This window comes from Marmota flaviventris, chromosome 5 (assembly GCF_047511675.1).
Source record: "Marmota flaviventris isolate mMarFla1 chromosome 5, mMarFla1.hap1, whole genome shotgun sequence".
NCBI lineage: Eukaryota > Metazoa > Chordata > Mammalia > Rodentia > Sciuridae > Marmota > Marmota flaviventris.
In genome coordinates this window covers 69,268,093-69,285,612 of record NC_092502.1, presented here as the reverse complement: position 1 = coordinate 69,285,612, position 17,520 = coordinate 69,268,093, and the positions used below count along the sequence as shown (strand labels likewise).

The following is a 17,520-nucleotide window of genomic DNA, read 5'->3' as shown; positions in this document are numbered from 1 at the left end:
AGCGGCTCAGGCCTCTTCGCTCCCACGCAGCGCCCACGTGGCCGTAAAAACCTAGACCCTTCACACATCCCGGACCAGAGTATTATCTGAACAAAAAAATCACGTAACCGTTAGGCTGGCAGAAAATTTGGTGCTGGGCGCTCTAGGATAACGCAGTTTTCAATGTGTTCAGTAAACATGGAGCAAGCATATGGAAAAAAAAAAAAAATTTAAACCAAAAGCTACCATTTATTGAAGGCCATGTACCAAAAACAAGGCGTGGTCCGCTCAATGCTGGACTCCTAACTAGATTAGTTCTGGAGTTAGAATTTCCCAGTTATGAATCCCAGGTAGGGATTATGTTTCTAATGTGTACAAACTAATTATCACCAATAGCCTAAGCAGTAATAATGGTTACCACTTAGCTAAATGCACGTTCCTTGCCAGGCACTATGCAAAATATTACAAACCTTTTCTTACTGAACACTCACAATCTCATGTGAAAAGTTCCATTGGTCTCACCGTTTTACAGATAAGAAATTTGGATTGGGGGGAGTTAAAATAACTTGATTAAGCACACATAATTGGCAAAAAAATTTAAGCCCAGATTAATCTGTCAAGCCCTGTGTTTAACCAGGATTCCCCACTGGCATAAATCAAACATTCCTTAAAGAATGATGTTCTCCAACAGTATGTTCTTTGCCCTTAGCATGATTTTCTCCCTCAGCAATTTCATCCATTCTCCAACTACATCTGTCTTTGTGTGTGAAAAGTACATGGCACCCTGTGGGCCCTCAAAGTATGGAGTGAATATTCTTGACCACAGCAGACAAAAGATTTTAAGTGCACATTCATGGAGGGCAGTGACTTACTAGGGTCCCCAATGCTTAGAGTATGCCCTGGTAATACCAGAGACTCTGCTAAGCAGGTTGCTCCTCAATCTAGCCTTCATCTCCCTTGTGCTCTAGACCTAATTGCCTGGTAGAAAGTTGCACAGAGCTGTCCAGACCATACTTCAAACTCAGTTTGTCCAAAACAGTTTAAAAACTACTTTCTAAGCTAACATGGTGGGCAACAGACTGAAAGGACTGAGGGAGTGACCCATCTACCACTTCTCTTTCTTGTACCACTGTCAATGTGTGCTAAATTTACCACATTTCTTACTGACTGTAAACTCCTCCAGAGAAGGGTCTATGTTTGCAGCATTTACAATATCTAGTAATGTTTTTCACAAAGACAGTTAATGAGCAACTTTTTAATATTTAGCACTGTATTAAGACTTACTATGTTTCATCTCAGTTTATCTTCACCAACAAGCATGAGCAGGCCAATCACCCACGTTAACAAACCTGAAGTCACCTTCTTTGCCATCTCAAGCTAGTTATCTGCCCAAGTTTGTCTAACTCTCCACCAAAATGTTCTATTAACTCCCTATATACAAGTAAAATAATCCATGTAGAATATACACACAGGACCTAACATAGGGTACTGAATAAATGTTAACTATGATTTTTATTATATGCATCATTACCCCATTTCCCTTTCCCTTCATACATAGTTAGCAAGAATTAATATTCCCAGAAAGGTACAAAAAATACCAACTTGGTTTATTGGATTAAAAACAGTGGTAAAATGGACATAAAACCAAAAGTTAGACAGGACATGTTCATATCCTCCCCTACACAAAACCATACTTCCCATTGTCTATAGTTAAGATGTTAGGGAGCCAGAGCCCCCACCACCCAAAACCCTCACCCTTTGCTTGTCCTGGAAGTAAGGCCTGCAGTAGAACCCAAAGGAGAAGGATATTAGAGACAACCTCAGTCCTCTCTACCCCTTCATCCCTGAGTCTCTGGGTTGGAGGGAAGCAGGGAAGGAATAAGGGGCCAGAAGGGTTGGGGACTGGCTACTAGGGTCTACTGCCTAGAATGTCCCAAAGCCAGCTATACTTCCCTATCTCATCCCTAATAAGTACCATTGTCAGGCTGTGGGAGAGAAAGGAAAAGGGGATAGATGGTTCTAGAACCACATGTGATCTCCAAACCCTTCCTCAGAGTTAGCCTCAGGTTCCCAGACTAGGGAAGCACACCTTTTCCCTTCCCACCAACAAGGCATGAAAAAGAATTCCTTGAGACATAGCATTCCAAGACGCTCTTAAATTTCCACGTCGCTTTCCTTGTCATTATCGTGGTCTCCATCATAGAATTCATTGGGTGCCTCTGGCCTGCAAAGCAAGGGCAGACAGATCAGAACCCTGCTCTACAACTTTCCAGCACCTTCTCCAGAGCCATTCCTCAAGGTCTCTGGGAATTCCTCTCCTCCTTTTGGTAGAGAATGATTGCTATGAATTCATCCACTCACATATTCAATAAACATTTATGGAGAATACTCTGTGCCAGGCATGTGTCAGAGGCTTATAGCAGATAATTAGCCAGACCAGGCTTTCATCCATCATGAAAAAGCTTACCTAATAAATGAGACCAAAGATTTAGTAAATAATATAATTTCAGATGGTGGAGACATTATGGAAAAAAAAAAGAAAAAAGAAAGAAAGTAACATGACTGTGAGTGATAAGAGGAAAATGGTAAATTCCAGACAGGATTTTTAGGGAAAATAATTTTAAGAATGAAAGCCTGAAGTTTGGGAAGCCAAGCAAACATCTCAGGAAAACTGTTCCAAGCCTCATAAGGTAGAAAAAAACTGGTATATTTTAATATAACAAGGAGGCCATGATGGCTGGGCGTTGTATCATGAAGGAGAGTAGTTACAGATAAGATCACGGATGGAAGTCAGGATCAGCACACAGGGCCTTTTTAAGCCAGAAGTAGAGGACTGACTTAAACCTACACTGAGAGAAGGGATGTGAAAGAAACACAGGGCCCAGTAAATACTCAATACTGATTTCTTTCTTTTTCAAAAACTACTCTCTGAGAGAAAACTGAGTCATCAAAGAGTAGCTGAGGGAATAAGTCAGGTAAGGCTCTATCTACTTGAGCCACAGGTCAGTTATCTCACCACAAGGATAAAAGTTGTGGGGTCACAAGCTTAGATTTGTATCTTAACTAGCTTTATGACCCCAGGAACATTATTTAACCTCTCTGAGGCTTAGACTCCTCCTCAGGTAATCTGAGGATAAGAGCTACTCTTAGCATTGTCCGATGGCACCAGAACAATGACATGATATGTATGTTGTACTATAAAACACCTAGTATTGAGTCTGGTGCTTGGCAAAGCCACAGAAGTGGCAACTCTTATTATTACTACTCTGCAAGTCATATGCAAGTTGGAGCTATAGGATCAACGAAGAACCAGAACTCAGTGGGTGGTCTGACAGGGAGGTAGGGCTTAGGAACAGGAAGAAAGGCCTGAGGCTTCTGCTGACTGTTGAAAGGGTGTGGTATAATGTGCAGACTAGACCCAGATGTCAGTCTGTTACTATTGATGAAAAAGCCAAACTTTGACAAAAGGAAGAACTTAAAAACAGGTTTTGCCAAACCAAATCAGACACTGAAAATCAATTTCCAGAAGTCAAGCTTTAGAAACCTAGAAAAACTGAGAAGGAGATGACTCAAAAGCTCTGAGGCCAGATGTTTAGATATTTCCCAACCCAGGCCAGGCAATAAGGGGGCTTTCATAGAGGAGGGAAGATGGACAGGTCCTAAGGGTTAGAGTAGTAAAGCCCATGTCCAAAGGACAGAGACGCTGGCTGGAACTCTGATTATGAGTTGTAAATGTGAGAAGCAGACTCTAGAAGGGTCTGAGAAGCTCACCAGACTGCAGCAGAGCAAGCTTCAACTTCTAACACTGAACAGGAGCAGGACTGGGTATCCTGCAAATGTCCAGCTGTGGTTGGTTATTCCTCAATATTGTAAAGAAATCTGTTCTCCACAAGTGCATCTGGTTTTGCACTTCTGGGTTCTCGTTTTTTCCCTTCATTTTTCAGAAAAGTTTGTTTTGATATTTTAAAAACAATTTCTAGGGGGCTGGGGATGTGGCTCAAGCGGTAGCGCGCTCGTCTGGCATGCGTGCGGCCCGGGTTCGATCCTCAGCACCACATACAAACAAAGATGTTGTGTCCGCTGAAAACTAAAAATTAAATATTAAAAAAAAAAAACAATTTCTATCCTCACCGTCCCCTATTCATTCTATCTATAAATATTTCAGTATGTATCTCAGAAAGACAAAAGCTTTTTTTGAAAAAAACAGAACCACTATTCTCAAACCTGAAAAAAAAATGAACAGAAATCAAACAACATTAAAGAGCAATATGCAGGCAGTGACCTGTCCAGCCAACCCACAAGGAAAGACTAAAATGCTGGCAAGAATGTAAATTGCTAAAGACTTTTTGGAGGGCTGGGGATACAGCTCAGTTGGTAAAGTGTTTGCCTCACATGCACAAGGCCCTAGGTTCAATCCCCAGTACCACACATACACAAAAAAAGACTTTTTGGAAGGCAATGTGACAGCAAATACAAATGATTTTTCTGCATTCAACCTTTGACCTAATAACAACAATTCTAGGAATCTAACTCATTTAAACAAGCATGCAAATATGTATACATAAGGGGACTCATTGCCACCCTCTTTATTACCATAATAGCAAAAAAAGGGGGGGGTTATGTAAATTAATGTAACTGTCCATCAATGGTAGTTAGTTAAATTAGGTTATATCCACACAATGGAATATTATGCAGCTGATAAAATACAGAAACAGATCCATATCACTAACACAAAGATACGATATCTTATTTTAAAAAAAGACAAGTTTAAGTTGTAGAGCCACATGTACAGAATGTTTCCATTTAGACTAACAAAAATCAAAACCCCCACAAATAGCAAACTCTATGAATGAATATATGTTCATAGTATATATGCATTAGAAATACACTTGCAATTTACAGAAAAAAAGGTCTACCTAAAAAGATATAAATCAAACTATTAATGATAGTTACTTCTGTGGAATGGGTCTGGGATTATGTGAATGTAAACGTAACCTACTTTGATGTTGTTTATAATTGGGGGGGAGGGTGCTGGGGATTGAACTCAGGAGCACTCAACCACTTAGCCACATCCCCAGCCATATTTTGTATTTTATTTAGAGACAGGGTCTCACTGAGTTGCTAAGCACCTCACTCTTGCCGAGGCTGGCTTTGAACTCACAATTCTCCTGCCTCAGCCTCCCCAGCTGCTGAGATTATGCACCCAGCTAGATGCTATTTATAATTTTTACAATAAATATGTTACTTTGTCACTGAAAACTGCAAACAAAAAAATAAAAAAAAAGAGTAGGGGAATTGTACTGACTTAAAGGCAGTAAACCAGAGACAAGAAAGCCAGTGTCTTTCAATTTACTTTTCTCTTGTAAGCCTCCCCTGCAAGCCTGCTGGAATGTCCCACTCTCAAGTCCCTGCCCAGACCTGCTGTAGTTCTCCTCAGGACCCCTCTCCTCTGCGTCAGCCTCATCAGTCCTGTCATATGTCAGGAGATCAGCAGGCACATCATGAATCTGGACACTAGGTGCATGGTTCAGCATCTTCAGGTTTTCAAAGATTGTCTGGCGGATCTGGTCCAGATACTGATTGAAGAGGAGGAATAGAAAGTGAGTGGCTCCTAGTGACTCCCAGAGCATCCACCCTTCTAGCGACCTTCTGCTCCTAATGTCCTGGTTTTCATCTCAGTAGTATTTCTATTTCAGATCTCCCAACTGATACCTGTCCCTTCCCACCAACCCTGACTACCTCTACACTATCCTAGGCTGTCTCCTAGCTGGTAGCAGGGATAGTGACAGCTTAGAACTCCCCCATCTTTGATTTCTCCCACTTCCTACATCCTAGACTTCTCCTGGGCTCCCCTATCTTGTGCATGGCTTCTCCGAGTGGCTGACCTGGCGTGAGTTCTGATTCTCAATGCGGGTGCTGACGTCTGGATGGAGTGTGAAGTCAGGGGCAAAGTACTCGAAGTATTCTTGGGGAGGGAGGTGGGGAGGAGAGGGGATGAGAAGAGGGGATTAGCCAGAAAACATGGTTCAGACCAAGACACGCAGGTCCCAAGACTTTCCAGTCCCTCCCTTCCCATCCAGACCCCTACAAAATAGCTGCCCAGTCTTTTCCTTGTTCTTGGCCCAGAGATTTCATCTGCCGAGCTTTGAGAATGTAAAATTTCCTGTCTGCTTTCAAATCGGATCATTCTTAGGGCTGGTGAAAAGAGCCTTCCTGTTATGGAGGTGTTGTGGGTGGTTCTTACCACTATAGGGAAGCTCCTCACTAATGGCTTCTTCTACCAGCAGTGATGTCTCATATGTCCTGAAACCAACCAGCAGAGTGAGGTAAGCTGACTAAGTAGGCTGAAAGGCCCACCTGGCCATATCCCATTGTGGGAGTCCCTAGCTTACCCCACAATGCAAGAACAGGAAAGTCAGGGAGGGTACTCACCAGCAGCGGGCAACATTTCGGACAGTATAGCCTCCACCACCCAACACCAGTAGAGGGATATTAAAGCTCTTGACATATTCAACACATTCCCTGTTAAAAGGAACCAGAAGAATGGGTGGAGCCAAGGTCTACACCTCTAGATATTACTTGGAAAGGGCAACAGGGAATTGTAAGTGTTCTTTAGTTTGGTCTGGGTAGTGGAATTCATTAAGTTATACTGTTGGAATTTGTGTACTATATTTTGTGTCTCAGTGAAAATTTTAAAATAAAGTGCACCCTCAAAAATAAGGAAATAAAATACTTCTGTCCTGCTCAACACTCTCCTTGGCATCCTACCTGTTAATCAACTATACTTATCAATATACTAGCCAGTATGTCAGTTCTGGCCTTCAGAATATAACCCTAACCCCCTACAACTCTCTGTCACCACCTCCTCCACTTCAGTTTGGGCACCCAATCTCTGGCCTAGACAATGCCAGTAACTTCCTAACTGGTCTTTCCACTACCAATCTTGTCCCATCACTCTACCCCAAAACTCAGCACAGTCACTTTAAAATACATTGGATTATGTAACTTCCCTGCTTAAATATCCTTCAACAGTTGCCCTCCATCACTGGACCACCTTCAAACTCCTTACCAGAGTCCAGAGGCCCTGTACAATCTCACCATGGCCAATTTCTAGGACCTCAACTCGATCTACCTCCAGCTTGGTCCCTGTGTTCTGGCCTCACTCGTTTTATTTCGTTTCCTTCACCACATCAGTTCTTCCCAGCCTCAGAGTCTTTTGTAGGCATAACTCACTGCCTGGGACAGGCTTCTCTCTGCTTCTCTTGTGGCTCACTCGGTCTTAGCCTCCAGCTCTCTGCTCCCATTTTACCTCCACAGAAAACCCTTTCCAAATCATGCCAAAGGAGATTCCCTACTGTTACCCTCTGTCCCAGCTTTCTATTTTTTTCCTCTATAGGATTTATAGCAATCTACTTATTTTTTGTTTGCTTCCTACTCTAAACTGTAAACTCTGTGCACTTTATCATTCCATCCCCATCATCTAATACAATGCCTGGAACACAATCAGTCCTTAATAAAAACCTACTGTGAATGAATGACCATCTAGAAGATCCTATTTAAGGTGACATTTCCTGGTTCAAGTACAACTTATAGATTACTTTTGATTCGCAGAAGAAATAGGCCCATCTTTAACTACTCCTATTCCATTTAGTAAAGCCCAAAGCCACTTGTAAAACCTGGGGGAGAAGAAGGGCAAGTCTCACCCATGCCCTCGGATACTGAGGTTGAAGCAGCCCAATCGATCACAGCCCAGAGAGTCAGCTCCACACTGCAAAAGCAAAATGCCAGGCAGCTGCAGTGACACAACTGATCAGAACATCACAGATATCTTCCACATCCCTTCCCTCACCAACCTAGGGACCTTCCTCTTTCCCGCTCTCTTCCCTCAAGCCCAGGTGAGCCCTCCTAGCAGGCACTGACAGCATTACCTGGAGCACAATGCAGGTGGGTTGGTAGAAGTCCACCACCTGGTTGATGACCGGCTGGAAAAGGTGCTTGTAACCTGGGAGAGGGCCAAAGATGGGCACCTGGCACCCCAAGGGGATGGGGAGACAGGGAACAAAAGGAAAAAGGGGGTTGAGAGAGCATGTAGCCCAGGAAAGGGGCAAGCCAAAGAACCAAACCATTGGTTCTAAACTCAGGAGTACCAGACTGCTATGAGTGACTGATGAAAGCTAATGACCCTTATCATTAAGTGTGCATACATATGATATTTTGCATACAATTTCCAGGGGTTCTTGGTCCCTTTGAAGGCCATTCATCCTTAAGGATACCTGGCCCAATAGCAGACAACACCAGGCAGAAGAGATTAATTAAAAGAGAGAAAGAAGGGGCAGAGTACACAGGGAGAAGACACCAGTACTTACTCTGATCATCAATGCCATCCCGCAAGGGCACATTGAGACAATAGTAGCGGCCACTCTCTGCTCCAACTTCATACATGTCACCTATAGGGAAGTGGGTAGTGGGAGCCATGCATGGGAAGCACTTGCAACTTAGAAGCTCTGTCAATGAATCTCCACCAGACTCCCTAGATCCACTGTTTCTTGCAGTTTGTAAGTCATTCAATGATTTTTTTTTTTTTTAAATAACTACCATGAGCCAAGCTGCATACTAGGCACATCGGATACAGCAATAAATAGAATAATGAAATCCTACCAAGCTTATACTCTTCCTCACAATGAAAAAGGAGACAGTAAACAAATATTTTTTAAAAACACACACACATTAAATATAAATAGCAATGAGTGCTCTAGTAATCAGTCATGCTAAAGAACTAACAGATGTAAAGGGAACAGTAATTCATGTTCTTGTACCTGTACCAGGGAAGAAGTAATTTCCGTATTTGTGGAAAGACACCGTCATGACCCTGTCAGTGAGGTAGAAGGCTTCCTGAACGCCATCTCCATGGTGGATGTCAATATCAATATAGAGCACACGAGGGTGGTACCTGGGGTAAGGGCAAAGCCAGGGTCTGAGGTAGAGGTGAACCCCAATCCATTCCTCCCAAACATAGGGTCTGGAATTATTTAAAGTCTGCCAAGTCACCTGAAACCTAATACCACCAGTTTTCTAAGGGTAACCCTGGGGATCCAGCCTGGAGGCTGGAGGCAGGGACAGGAGAGGGGTGTGCAGAAAAGGCTGAAATTTGAGCAGGCAGCAGGCAATCTGCAGCAGAGCAGAGGAAGACGCAGCCTAAGAAAAGCATCAAGAACTTGGGAGAAGCTAGTGGTGAAGGAGAGAGATCAGGGTCAGGGTCAGGGCTGTCTGAGGGACCTCCTTGGTTGAGATCCTCTTAAGTGCCCCTCCTGGGCTACTTACTTGAGCAGCTCCAGGATGCCGATTACAATGTCGTTGACATAGCAAAAGCCAGAGGCCTATAGCAAGACAGTGGTCTTTTAAATAGAGAAACAATCCCTCCGTTTGCCCCCCACTGTCATCCTGACTGCCTACCCTAGGGTAGCCACTGTCTTCCCCATCACATCCTCACTCACCTCAAACTTCTTGGCATGGTGCAGACCACCAGCCCAGTTAATGGCAATATCGCAGATCTGAAAGACAAACACCCAACTCACAGTCCTCTTCTGCCCACCCCTGAAGCTGGGAGCCCAGGGTCAGGGTAAAGCACTGAGTCTACAGACTCATAGGAAAGAAACAAGAACTGGGAATACATCACCTTGTTGTTCAGCTGGGTTGCTCCTTGGAGGGATGCACCTGTGTAACGGGAGCAGAACTCAAAGAGCCCGGGAAACACTGGGCTGCAGGGAATAGGAGTGGGTTAGAACACTTGTGCCTCTGTCCTGCCCTGCGCCTTGTTACACTCCCTCCTTACCCCAGACTCCTCCAATCGCCATTTTCTGATAGCCCTCTCGCCCCTTCCTAAACACCTGCTTATCTGCAAATGCATTCAACAAATGCCAAGCCCTGTGTAAAGCACAAGATGGGAAAGAAAGAAGCTTTTAAATGTTAGGGAGTTTGTACCCTAGCTGGGAGAGAAGCAAATAGCTTCTAGGTTATTTTTGTGTGTGTGTGTGCCAGGAATTGAACCCAGGGTTGCTTAACCATTGAACCACATCCCCAGCCCTTTTTTAATTTTTATTTTGAGACAGGGTCTTGATAAGTTGCTGAGGGCCTCACTAATTGCTGAGGATGACTTTAAACTTGCGATCCTCCTGCCTTGCCCTCCTTGGTTCCTGGGATTATAGGCGTGCATGACCATGCCCAGCTCAGCATCTAGGTTCTTAAGTATAAAGGAAAAAGGAAATAAGTTGCCAGGTGCAGTGGTGCATGCCTGTAATCACAGCAGCTCAGGAAGATGAGACAGGAGGATGGCAAATTCAAAGCCAGTCTTAGCAATGCTGAGGCACTAAGCAACTAAGTGAGACCCTGTCTCTAAATAAAATACAAAATAAGGTTGGGGATGTGGCTCAGTGGTTGAGTGCTCCTGAGTTCAATCCCCAGTACCCCAAAATAAAAAGGAAATAAATTGAGATAAAACATGAATTCTATTTTTTTTCTTAAAAGTCTTCTATAGGTACCACACTCTAACATAATGTTCAATAGTAGCCTTGACAGTCACACATTTTAAAGAAAGAATTATATTCCTATATACACAAAATACTACTAATAATAAGATAAACCATGGAAAGTTTTTAGCACGTTTTATGGCACTATAAGCCACATGTTAGCTAAAATGATCGCTATCTTCATTCTTCATATAAAGAAAAGGATTGAACCCAAACACAAAAGGCTACATACCATGACTCATTTATATAACATTCTGGAAAAGGCAAAATAGGATAGAGTCAGATCAGTGGTGCCTGGAGCTGAGGTGGAGAGAAGGCATTGATGATAAAAGGGTATGAAGGATCTTTGTGGGGTAAGCGAAATATCCTGAATCTTGAGACATTCTAAACTCTCAAGATGTTACACACAAAAAAAGGTGAATTTTACTGTATGTAAATTATACCTTCATTAACCATCACTTAAAAAAAATAAAATAAAGAAATGCCTTTAAAAAAACCCTAGTTTGGAGAATCACAGCCCTTGGGACAGGAGTCCCCTGTGTTTCTCCTTTGCTGGCAAGGCAATAAACGCTTTTTCTTTTCTTAAAATAAATAAATAAATAAAATAAAGATTTAAAAAAATCCCTAGTTTGGATTTTTTAAGGTCAGTGGTGGAGACTGATCCTAGCATGTATAACACTATAGGTTTCATGCCCAGCACCAAAAAAAAAAACCCTAGTTTTAGGTATCCAAGAAAATAGTACAACTGCCACATTTAACCATGTGAAAAATAGAATTTAGGGAGTTTTATAATTTCTCAAGGGTTTGGAAATAATTAGTGTTTGATACTTAAACAACTACCAAATAAAAAAGCAATGAAATTATTAGCTTCAGGAAAAACAAATTGTATACGAAAATAAATTAACTATTACTATTTGGTTCTAAAACAAATGAATAGTAGTTATGATAAAGTAAACAGAATAGTGACTGATTGAAAATTATGATATAGCTACATTATGAACCTGGGAGAAGCCAGTATGATGGTATGAGAAGACAGAATGCTCATATCCATACGAACAGCTTATAGACGATGTCTAAAAACTGATAAAGGAAGAAATATTGACAAGAAGTAATATAGTAGGGGAGTATAATTATAAGCCCAGATTTATAAGCCAGACAGCTAGTAATGTTGGGCAAATTGTTTAGCCTTTCTGTGTCTCAATGTCCTTATTCTTAAAAAGGAGATAATAATAAACCCTACCATATACTTGTTGAAACTAAATAGCTACAAAGCATTTAAAATAGTACCTAGTGTATTAAGTATTACCTAAATATTACAGATCAGTAGCAGTAAATTTATTATATCATTTAGAAATCCAAAGATAAGCACCAGAAAAAATATGCTAGCTGAAAGTGGCTGCTACTGAGGACAGAGATTAATGCACAGGAGGAATAGGTCTGGGATTGCTTTTTTTAAAAATCCCATTAAAAACCTCATAAAGGGGCTGGGGTTGTGGCTCAGTGGTAGGGTGCTCACCTAGCATGCATGAGGCACTGGGTTCGATCCTTTGCGCCACATAAATGTAAAATAAAGATATTGTGTCCACTTAAAACTTAAGAATATTAAAAAAAAAAATCCTCATAGAGGCCTAGGGTTGTCAGCAGTACAGCACTCACCTAGCACATAAAAGGCACTGTATTTGATCCTCAGCACCACATAAAAATAAATAAATAAAATAAAGGTATCGTGTCCAACCAGAACTAAAAAAAAACTCATAAAAGTGGGTGTGGTGATGCAAATCTGTAATCCCAGAGGCTCAGGAGGTAGGGCAGAAGGATCACAAATTCAAAACCAGACTCAGCAACTTAGCAAGACCCTGTCTCTAAATAAAATATAAAAAAGGCTTGGGGATGTGGCTCAGTAGCTCAGTGATTAAGCACCCCTAGGTTTAATCCCCAGACCAAACAATAACAACAAAAAAGAACCTGTACTGGCTGGGTGTGGTGGTGTGTACCTGTAATCTGTGACTCAGGAGGCTGAGGCAGGAAGATCACAAATTCAAGCCCAACTTTGGCAATTTAGCAAGATTTTCAGCAACTTAGCAAGACCCCATTTCAGTAAATAAATAAATAATTGAGTGTGTAGCTCAGTAGTAAAGCATCCCTGGGCTTAAGTCCCAGTACACGTGTACACACACACACACACACACACACACACACACACACACAAAAGCCTTGTAAATAAATTTGGCTATTTATATTAGATTAGATTACTTTTTAAACCATCACAAATTAATTAAAGGAAAATAAAAAGGAGCAGGACATGGTGGTGTGTGCTTATAATTCCAGTGACTTGGGAGGATGAGACAGCAGGATCACCAATTCAAGGTCAGCCTGGGCAATTTAGCAAGACCCTATCTCAAAGTAAAAAATACAAAGGGCTGGGAGTTTAGCTTGGTGGTAGAGTACCCCTGGGTTCAATTTCCAGAACCACACACATAAAAAAAAAGAAGGAAAATTCCTGATTCTCCTCTGAAACATAGACAAACATAGATATAGTTTAAATTTGACAGAACAACTGAAAATAGCCAAATGGCCCAGAGTAGATGCCCTAACTATGCAAAGAGCATATACAGGTTTCCTGCTGTAGCCTAAAGTCTGATTCCACATTCCCAGATCTAGAAAATGAACTCGGGAATAGCAGCAGGAACAACAACAACAACAAAAAAAAAGAGCTGGGTATGATGGCACAAGCCTATAATCCCAGTGACATAGGAGGCTGATGCAGGAGGATCTCAAGTTCAAGGCCAGCCTCAACAACTTACAGAGGCCCTAAGTAACTCAGTGAGACCTTGTCTCAAAACAAAAAGTTAAAAAGGCTGGGTAGAAATATTACTGTTCTCTATATGGAAAGCAAAATCATTTAAAACTATAATAAAATCATTTAAAACTATAATAAAAAAAATTGCTGCCACCAAAAAGGGGGGGCAAGGGGGCAAGGGGGGGGTGCTGGGGACGTTGCTCAGCAGTAAAGTTGAGTACCAAAAATACCATAGAACCAAAAAAAACAAAAACAAACAAACAACAACAACAACAACAAAACTAAGAAACTTCCCAAGACAGCATATGACAAAACTAATTAAGCAGGCAGTATGTTCAGGACAGAGCTCTGTGGGCTGGTATGAAGATGTTGTGAAGGCTGAGAAGGCCTTGAAAAAGTTGAACAGGACATCCAAGGACATTCCAGGAAGGGATCCCATGCAGCTGAGTGTGGGAATAAGATTGGGAAGGTGTTCAATGCCAGCAAAAGGAACTGGCCTCTATCTGGCAGCCTGGACTGCATCTGTCAATAGGATCTTTCATAGAAATAGATTAGTGGTTCAAAAATCTGGACTCTTAGATTGTGGATGCAGCACCACAAAACAAAAACAAAAACAAATCTGGGCTCTAGATCTGAATCCTGCCACCACCACTGACCAATTACGTGAAATGTGGTAAGTTACCTAAATTTCCCCAAATCTCCATTTATCTATGTGAAACATCAGGAAAAGGCCTATTTATTATATCTCCAGGTTGGCATGAGAATTAGAGGATACACTAGGAACCCTCAGCATAATACTAGCAAAATAAGTACTTAATAAATGGTAGCCATTGTAGGAAGCTCTATAGGATCAACAATCTGTAAAACCTATTTATCAAGAAATAAATTCAAGGGGGAGAAGGAAAAGCCACAGACTAAAAGTCTCAAGTCCCATCAATCAAACACAATGCATGGCCCTTGTTTAGATCCTGATATTAATAAACTGTATAAAAATATATGAGATGAGACAATATTTGAATACTGATTGTATATTTGATTATATTGAGGAATTACTATTCATCTTTAGGTATGATTTAGATTTTTTTTAAGTTTCATTTAGAGATAAATAATCTAACACAAGGGGGTACAGATGAAATAAGACTGGCCACTTGCTTATAAGAGCTGAAGCTGGATATGCTGGGCACAGTGGTGCACACCTATAATCCCAGAGGCTCAGGAAGCTGAGGCAGAAGGACTACAAGTTCAAAGCTAACACTGGCAATTTAGCAAGGCCCTAAATAATTTAGTGAGACTCTGTCTCAAAATAAAAAATAAAAATGGCTGGGGATGTGGCTCAGTGGTTGAGTGCCCCTGGGTTCAATTCCCAGTACCAAAAAATTAAAAAAAAAGAGTTGAAGAGGGGTATGGATACATGATGTGATAGATACATGTTCTACTCTACTTTCAGAAATGTTTGAAATTTCCCTTTAAAAAGTTTAAATAGAATTGAGTACATGGTAGCTGTTTTGGTTATTATTTTTCATGGACATATATTAGAGTGTGAGCAAGGATCATGGCTTACTTTCCACCCCCTTCTCCACAGCATCTAACCCTGAGTCATCTACATGCGTTACAAGCTTAATGTAAACCTGGTCATGTCAAATCACTCCCTTGCCTTTTAAGACATTTTAATGACTTTCCTCTATTCTAAGAACAAAAACTTCAATTCATAACAGGGCTGTTCAAAAGGCCTCATTTATCTCTTTAGCCTCTAATCAGATTACTTTCCTTTTCATATTCTGTCCGTGGGCTTTTTCTTTCTTTCTTTCTTCCGTTTTTTAATACTGGGGATTGAATACAGAGGCACTTTACCACTGAGCCACATCTCCAGCCAGAGTCTAATTAATTAGTGCCTCCCTAAGTTGCTGAGACTGGCCTCAAAGTTGGGATCCTCCTGTCTCAGCCTCCCAAGTCACTAGGATTACAGGTGTAAGCCACCATGCCCAGCTGCACTTGGGCTTTTTCTGTTCCTTAAATGAGTCATACTTTGTTCTACCACAGACATGTTGTCTCTATTACCCAATACATCCCTTCCCTCAGCTGCCAAACACCTTTCCCCTAATTCCTCTTTTTTTTTCAGATCTAATTTAATATTCAGATGAATATTAAAATTTTGCTGCTATTGTTCATCATTGCATCCCTCACACTTAGTACAGGGCCTGGCCTCAAGTAAATCACCAATAAATATTTACTGAATAAACAAATGAGCGAATGATGATTCCCTGACAAGTAGGTCCCCCCCTCATATCTTCCCAGTCCTATTACAAAACTTCATTGAAGGGCCTCACACCAAAGTGCTTGACATCCCCAAATCCAAGTGTTCCCCTCCCTCACCAGTCATCGCCCACGTTGAAGGCATTAAGGCTCTTGGTGAAGCCCTGCATGTTGGTGGGGCTGACTCTCTGCAGAAAATCAATGTAGTCCTCAGAGTGGAAGCGGCACATGTCATGCTGGGAGGCTTGGTATGGCTTGAAGACCTTGGGATGGAGAAACAAGATGAACCTAGCAGGATCATCCCCACTGATGAGGCTGAGACCCGCCACACTGAGCCCACCCCTGGAGATTGCCCAAAACCACATACAACAATCCCAATCCTTGTTATTCTACGAGATAAAGGTCAGTGAAGAAAAGAAGCTCCTGTTAATGGTCTTGATAATGACCCATGTAAACCACTTCTCCTTTCCACCTCCAGCCCAGCCTCTCCTACCTTCTCAACCTTGAACCCTGATTCACCTGCCCTGATCCCTGGATTTCCTATTCCTGGTTCTCTCCATACTCATCTCCCCTTGACTCTGATTCTGCCCTTTAGGTTCTTCATTCTGAAATCAGATATAAGGGATATATAACAATCTTCTAGTTAAAATCCAAGGTGCCAAACCAAAGATTTATCGTCCTTGGGGGGGTGGGGGTGTTCATGAACCTCTTTGAAATTTGGGCAAGAAGAAAGAGCTTTTTTTTTTCTCCTAGAAAATGCATGCAGGGACACAGAGGCACATAATCTCAAGGGATTCAGAGATTATTGCACTAACAATACCTCAGTCTTTCTACAACCAATCCACTTGTCTGTGCCTCAGAAAAAGCAGAGATCACTCATATTGTTGGTTCATTACCCTCAAAATACATAAGGGTGAGATCTGTTATTATCTCATTTCACAGCTGCAAATTCCAAACTGGAGATGAATAGTATGCATACATATGGGAGATGGAGGATTGGGCAATGATTAAGCCTAACTATGCAGAGATACTATGTAGAGGTACTCTAGGTTGAAAAAGGAATACAGAAGGCATCTCCTGTTCTCCACACATATACACATAATTTACCCAAAAGGCTGCAGAGCTGTCCCTAGAGTTCTAGCTCCTAGCAAGTAGTGAGAGGTGGGAGGAGATATATACAAAGATCCAGACACACCCATCCCTGAGGCCACAACACTAACCACACCCTAAAAGGCAGCGGGGACCGGGAGTGTAGCTCATAGGTAGAAAGCTTGCTTATTATGCCTAAGGCCCTGATTGGATCTCCCAGAACTGCAAAAATAAATACATAGTACATAAAATAAATTCAGAGAGAAACACATCTGTCTTCAAGAGGGCCTCACACCACCCTAACCCTACACCAAGGGCTGGTGTGCCTAATGTCAAAGGGTGACTAGCCTAAGGTGAAAATGTAACTCCCATTAACTCAGAGAACGCCCACCCACAAACTCTGCAAACAGAGAGTGCTCCAGGCGACTTCTAACTGCCCCCTACCCTAGGGGCGGGTGCACCTGGTACATTCGGTCCAATCCACTTATCCCTAAGACCACAGCTCGCTCCCAACCCGCCAGGTGGACTCACGATCATCTTCTTATAGAGACCATAGTGCAGGACCAGGCTATGAGTCAATGCCAGGCGATGCGGCTTCATAGGGTGCCCAGCTCCTGGGGGTGGGGAAAAGAGAGTTGGTCAGTTCTCATCCCTGAAGCTACAGCTCTTGCCTCGAAACCTCTGCGTCCAAGCCCCTAGCGCACAAACCCGTTCCCTCACCGTAGTGGAAGTTGCCCACATCAGGGTCGTAGAAATAGGCCACGGTCTTGGCCATAGCGCCGGCGGGACCAGGCCCAGCGCCTCCGCCGCCCGCCGGACGCCAGCCCCGCCCCCGGCTCGTGCGTACTGCGCAAGCACGTAGCCTGCCTCTGC

At 42.3% G+C, this 17,520-nt stretch overlaps 1 protein-coding gene across 1 annotated transcript; it reads right to left on the bottom strand.

Annotated features, from left to right (window-relative positions):
* Positions 1-1,565: 1,565 nt before the first annotated feature.
* On the bottom strand, positions 1,566-17,483 carry Hdac3 (histone deacetylase 3). The gene is made up of 15 exons (XM_027927602.2): positions 17,368-17,483; positions 17,179-17,261; positions 15,679-15,821; positions 9,656-9,737; positions 9,474-9,530; positions 9,301-9,356; positions 8,796-8,929; positions 8,346-8,426; positions 7,908-7,981; positions 7,683-7,747; positions 6,412-6,501; positions 6,224-6,282; positions 5,865-5,944; positions 5,398-5,555; positions 1,566-2,203 (listed from the first exon to the last, which is right to left on the bottom strand). The coding sequence occupies exons 1-15, from the start codon at positions 17,420-17,422 to the stop codon at positions 2,134-2,136; spliced, it is 1,287 nt and encodes a 428-aa protein (XP_027783403.1). The 5' UTR covers positions 17,423-17,483; the 3' UTR covers positions 1,566-2,133.
* Between the last annotated feature and the right edge of the window lie 37 nt (positions 17,484-17,520).

What these genes read in the sequence shown, in the direction of transcription:
- Hdac3 (XM_027927602.2), bottom strand. Translation starts at nt 17,422, where the DNA reads ATGGCCAAGACCGTGGCCTATTTCTACGACCCTGATGTGGGCAACTTC. An exon ending in ACCATGCCAAGAAGTTTGAG is followed by an intron (nt 9,357 to 9,473) that starts GTGAGTGAGGAT and finishes GTCTTGCTATAG; the next exon opens with GCCTCTGGCTTTTGCTATGT. An exon ending in CCTGAGGAGAACTACAGCAG is followed by an intron (nt 2,204 to 5,397) that starts GTCTGGGCAGGG and finishes CTTGCTTTGCAG; the next exon opens with GCCAGAGGCACCCAATGAAT.